This window comes from Petromyzon marinus, chromosome 83 (genome assembly GCF_048934315.1).
Source record: "Petromyzon marinus isolate PM22_M1 ecotype Great Lakes invasive population chromosome 83, UKy_Petmar_22M1.pri1.0, whole genome shotgun sequence".
Lineage (NCBI taxonomy): Eukaryota > Metazoa > Chordata > Hyperoartia > Petromyzontiformes > Petromyzontidae > Petromyzon > Petromyzon marinus.
Window position 1 is genome coordinate 3,314,698 of NC_133748.1, and position 5,413 is coordinate 3,320,110.

Sequence of the window (5,413 nt, forward strand, 5' to 3'; positions counted from 1 at the left end):
GTGCCGGAGGCCCCGGGGGGTCAGGCGTCTATGACGTCTCCTGGCCAAACCCCAATTGGCGGAGCCAGGAGATTGAATACCTACCCTCGGGGCTACTCCAGAAACAACGAAAAGCCACTTCGTGTGGCCACGTGGAATGTTGGAACACTCACTGTGGAGGAGAGGCTGCCGCTTCTCCGTCGGGAGCTGGACCGGTACCGCCTGCATCTGTGTGGCATTCAGGAGGTCCGGTGGACCGGCTCTGGCTCCTGCCACCATGAGGGGTGGACAGTCCTCTACTCGGGGCAGCAGACTGCCAAACAACAGGGTGTGGCTCTTCTTTTGAACAAAAGAATTAAGGGGCGTGGGAGCGTGGCAGTGAGGTGTGGGAGGCTGTAAGCCCCAGACTACTTTGGGCTCGCCTTCCCCATTCCCCATCAACCGGAGGCGAGGAATGGTGGTCGTGGTTACTTATGCCCCCACCGAAGACGAACATCCATGGAGGGATGCAGGCAAAGCCGATGAGTCAGATGCCTTCTATGACCTCCTGTCACAGGTGCTGGCTAAAGTGGCACCTCGGGATAGAGTAATCTTGTTGAGTGACTTCAATGCCCGAGTTGGTCATGATGCTGGCACCTGGTCTGGAGTGATTGGAGGGCATGGGCTAGATCAGCTCAATAACAACGGTAGGAGGCTGCTAGATTTTTGTGCAGCCCATGGGCTTGTAATTACCAACACGCTGTTCCGGCATCGGCGCATCCACACAACATTATGGATGCATGCCGGGTCCAAGCAAGAACATCTGCTGGACTACACAGTGACGGACCAGCGGATGCGAGCCCATGTCCTTGACACCAGGACCTACCGTGGAGCTGATCTGCCCGCTGACCATCGACTAGTCATCTGTAAGATGCGCCTACCATTCTTCCACTCCGGTGGTGGGTGTACACCCAGGACCCCATTCCAACCTAAAGTGGCCTGGTCTCAGTTATCTGATGAAAGTTGCAAGCGAGATTTCATCATCACTTGCGGCTGGGGTTGGCATCGTCCCCCACTCCTCCTGATGTCGAGGGTAAATGGGCGAGGTTTAGGACTGTGACTCATGCAGCTGCAATGGCTGCTTTGGGTACGCGGTCCAGACCTCCCCAGAGACCCTGGCTGACAGAGGAGGTGTTCAGGATGGTTGAGAAAAAGCGACAGGCCCACTCTCATCGTCTACAGCATCTCTGTGTGTGTGTCTCTGTGTGTGTGTCTCTGTGTGTGTCTCTGTGTGTCTGTGTGTCTCTGTGTCTCTGTGTGTGTTTCTGTGTCTCTGTGTGTGTCTCTGTGTGTCTCTGTGTCTCTGTGTGTGTCTCTCTGTGTGTGTCTCTGTGTCTCTGTGTGTGTCTCTCTGTGTGTGTCTCTCTGTGTCTCTGACTCTGTGTGTCTCTGTGTCTCTGTGTGTCTCTGTGTGTGTCTCTGTGTCTCTGACTCTCTGTGTCTCTGACTCCCCCAGGACTACCTGGAGCTCTCTGTGTGTGTCTCTGACTCTCTGCATCTCTGTGTGTGCCTCTGTGTCTCTGTGTGTCTCTGACTCTCTGTGTCTCTGTGTGTCTCTGACTCTCTGTGTGTCTCTGTGTCTCTGTGTGTGTCTCTGTGTCTCTGTGTGTCTCTGTGTCTCTGTGTCTCTGTGTGTGTCTCTGTGTCTCTGTGTCTCTGACTCCCCCAGGACTACCTGGAGCTCTCTGTGTGTGTCTCTGTGTTTGTGTGTCTCTGTGTTTCTGTGTGTGTCTCTGTGTCTCTGTGTGTCTCTGTGTCTCTGACTCTGTGTCTCTGTGTCTCTGTCTCTGTGTCTCTGTGTGTCTCTGACTCTCTGTGTCTCTGTGTGTGTCTCTGTGTCTCTGTGTCTCTGTGTGTCTCTGTGTCTCTGACTCTGTGTCTCTGTGTCTCTGTCTCTGTGTCTCTGTGTGTCTCTGTGTGTGTCTCTGTGTCTCTGTGTGTGTCTCTGTGTGTCTCTGTGTGTCTCTCTGACTCTCTGTGTCTCTGTGTGTGTCTCTGTGTCTCTGTGTCTCTGTGTGTCTCTGTGTGTCTCTGACTCTGTGTCTCTGACTCCCCCAGGACTACCTGGAGCTCTCTGTGTGTGTCTCTGACTCTCTGTGTGTCTCTGTGTGTGTGTGTCTCTGTGTGTGTCTCTGTGTCTCTGACTCTCTGTGTTTCTCTGTGTCTCTGTGTCTCTGACTCTGTGTCTCTGTGTCTCTGACTCTGTGTCTCTGTGTGTCTCTGACTCTCTGACTCTCTGTGTGTCTCTGTGTGTGTCTCTGTGTCTCTGACTCTCTGTGTGTCTCTGTGTGTGTCTCTGTGTCTCTGACTCTGTGTCTCTGTGTCTCTGACTCTGTGTCTCTGTGTGTCTCTGACTCTCTGACTCTCTGTGTGTGTCTCTGTGTGTGTCTCTGTGTCTCTGACTCCCCCAGGCCTACCTGGAGCTCTCTGTGTGTCTCTCTGTGTCTCTGACTCTCTGTGTGTCTCTGTGTCTCTGACTCTCTGTGTGTCTCTGTGTCTCTGACTCTCTGTGTGTCTCTGTGTCTCTGACTCTCTGTGTGTCTCTGTGTCTCTGACTCTGTGTCTCTGTGTGTCTCTCTCCCCCAGGACTACCTGGAGCTCTATGTGTGTGTCTCTGTGTGTCTCTCTGTGTCTCTGTGTGTCTCTGACTCTCTGTGTCTCTGTGTGTGTCTCTGTGTGTGTCTCTGTGTCTCTGACTCTCTGTGTGTGTCTCTGTGTGTGTCTCTGTGTCTCTGTGTGTGTCTCTGACTCCCCCAGGACTACCTGGAGCTCTCTGTGTGTGTGTCTCTGTGTGTGTCTCTGTGTCTCTGACTCTCTGTGTTTCTCTGTGTGTGTCTCTGTGTCTCTGTGTGTCTGTGTGTGTGTGTGTCTCTGTGTGTGTGTCTGTGTCTCTGACTCTCTGTGTGTCTCTGTGTCTCTGTGTCTCTGACTCCCCCAGGACTACCTGGAGCTCTCTGTGTGTGTCTCTGTGTGTCTCTGTGTCTCTGTGTGTCTCTGTGTCTCTGTGTGTCTCTGTGTGTCTCTGTGTCTCTGTGTGTCTCTGTGTGTCTCTGTGTCTCTGTGTGTCTCTGTGTGTCTCTCTGTGTGTCTCTGTGTGTCTCTGTGTGTCTCTCTGTGTGTCTCTGTGTGTCTCTGTGTGTCTCTCTGTGTGTCTCTGTGTGTCTCTGTGTGTCTCTCTGTGTGTCTCTGACTCTCTGTGTGTCTCTGTGTGTCTCTCTGTGTGTCTCTTTGTGTGTCTCTGTGTGTCTCTGTGTGTGTCTTTGTGTGTCTCTGTGTGTCTCTCTGTGTGTCTCTGTGTGTGTCTCTGTGTCTCTGACTCTGTGTCTCTGACTGCCCCAGGACTACCTGGAGCTCTCTGTGTGTGTCTCTCTGTGTGTCTCTCTGTGTGTCTTTGTGTGTCTCTGTGTGTCTCTGACTCTGTGTCTCTGACTGCCCCAGGACTACCTGGAGCTCTCTGTGTGTGTCTCTGTGTGTCTCTGTGTCTCTGTGTGTCTCTGTGTGTCTCTGTGTCTCTGTGTGTCTCTGTGTGTCTCTCTGTGTGTCTCTGTGTGTGTCTCTGTGTGTCTCTCTGTGTGTCTCTGTGTGTCTCTGACTCTGTGTCTCTGACTGCCCCAGGACTACCTGGAGCTCTCTGTGTGTGTCTCTGTGTGTCTCTGTGTCTCTGTGTGTCTCTGTGTGTCTCTGTGTCTCTGTGTGTCTCTGTGTGTCTCTCTGTGTGTCTCTGTGTGTCTCTCTGTGTGTCTCTGTGTGTCTCTCTGTGTGTTTCTGTGTGTCTCTGTGTGTGTCTCTGTGTCTCTGTGTGTCTCTGACTCTGTGTCTCTGACTGCCCCAGGACTACCTGGAGCTCTCTGTGTGTGTCTCTGTGTGTGTCTCTGTGTGTCTCTGTGTGTCTCTGTGTGTCTCTGTGTCTCTCTCTGTGTCTCTGTGTCTCTCTGTGTGTCTCTGTGTGTCTCTGTGTGTCTCTGACTCTGTGTCTCTGACTGCCCCAGGACTACCTGGAGCTCTCTGACCCCGTGGAGCTGCTCCAGGTCAGCACTGTCCGTGGTGTAGCCCGCAACTCCACCACCTCCTCCACCTCCTCGTCCACCTCGTCCACCTCCTCCACCTCCACCTCGTCTGGAGACGATTCTGTCTTCTCTCACGAGCATCAGCAGCAGCATCATCATCATCATCATCAGCAGCAGCAGAATCATCAGCAGCAGCATCGTCATCAGCATCAGCAGCAGAATCATCAGCATCATCAGCAGAATCATCATCAGCGTAATCATCATCTTCAGCAGCAGAATCATCATCAGCAGCATCAGCAGCAGCAGCAGCTGTAGCAGCATCAGTATCAGCATAATCAGCAGCATCAGTAGCAGCAGCATCAGCAGTATCATCAACAGAATCATCACCAGCATCAGTATCATCAGCAGAATCAGCATCATAAGTATTATCAGCATCATCAGCAGATATGATTACCACAGCCACACACACCACCACCACTCACTCATCACCACACTCATACACACACACTCACTCACTCACACACACTCACTCACCACCCACACACACACACCAACCACTCATACACTCACTCACTCATACACCACTCATCACACACACCACTCACACAACACCAACACAACACCATACACTCACTCACACACACACTCATTCACTCACTCACCACTCACACACTCACTCACTCATACACTCACTCACTCATACACTCACTCACACACACTCACTCACACACTCACTCACACATACACTCACTCACTCATACACTCACTCACTCATACACTCACTCACTCATACACCACTCACACACTCACTCATACACTCACACACACCACTCACTCATACACTCACACATTCATCATACACTCACTCACTCATACACTCACTCATACACTCATCACTCACTCACATACACTCACTCATACACTCACACATCACACACTCACTCACTCACTCACAACCACTCACACATCACTCACTCATACACTCACTCACTCATACACTCACTCACTCACACTCACTCATCAATACACTCACTCACTCATACACTCACTCATACACTCACTCATTCACTCATACACTAACCCTCATTCCACTCACTCATTCACTTACACTCACTCACTCATACACTCACTCATTCACTCATACACTCATTCACTCATACACTCACTCATTCACTCACTCATACACTCACTCACTCACTCATACACTCACTCACTCATACACTCACTCATACACTCACTCACACACTCACTCACTCATACACTCACTCACTCATACACTCACTCACTCATACACTCACTCACACACTCATTCACTCATACACTCACTCACTCATACACTCACTCATTCACTTCCACTCATACACTCACTCACTCATACACTCACCTCA

General features: G+C 51.3%; 2 protein-coding genes across 2 annotated transcripts in view; one reads left to right on the plus strand and one right to left on the minus strand.

The window, feature by feature from the left end:
* LOC116957720 (fibroblast growth factor receptor 2-like) overlaps positions 1-4,464 on the plus strand; it is a 111,423-nt gene extending 106,959 nt beyond the window's left edge. Inside the window, exon 22 of the mRNA XM_076057546.1 lies at positions 4,008-4,464. Coding sequence (XP_075913661.1) covers positions 4,008-4,340 — 333 coding nt within the window. The 3' untranslated portion in view covers positions 4,341-4,464. The remainder of the gene's footprint in view (positions 1-4,007) is intronic.
* Positions 4,465-5,397: 933 nt separating this feature from the next.
* Positions 5,398-5,413, minus strand: part of LOC142907823 (uncharacterized) — a 6,218-nt gene continuing 6,202 nt past the window's right edge. The window contains exon 4 of the mRNA XM_076057640.1: positions 5,398-5,409. Within this exon, the coding sequence (XP_075913755.1) occupies positions 5,398-5,409 (12 nt within the window). The remainder of the gene's footprint in view (positions 5,410-5,413) is intronic.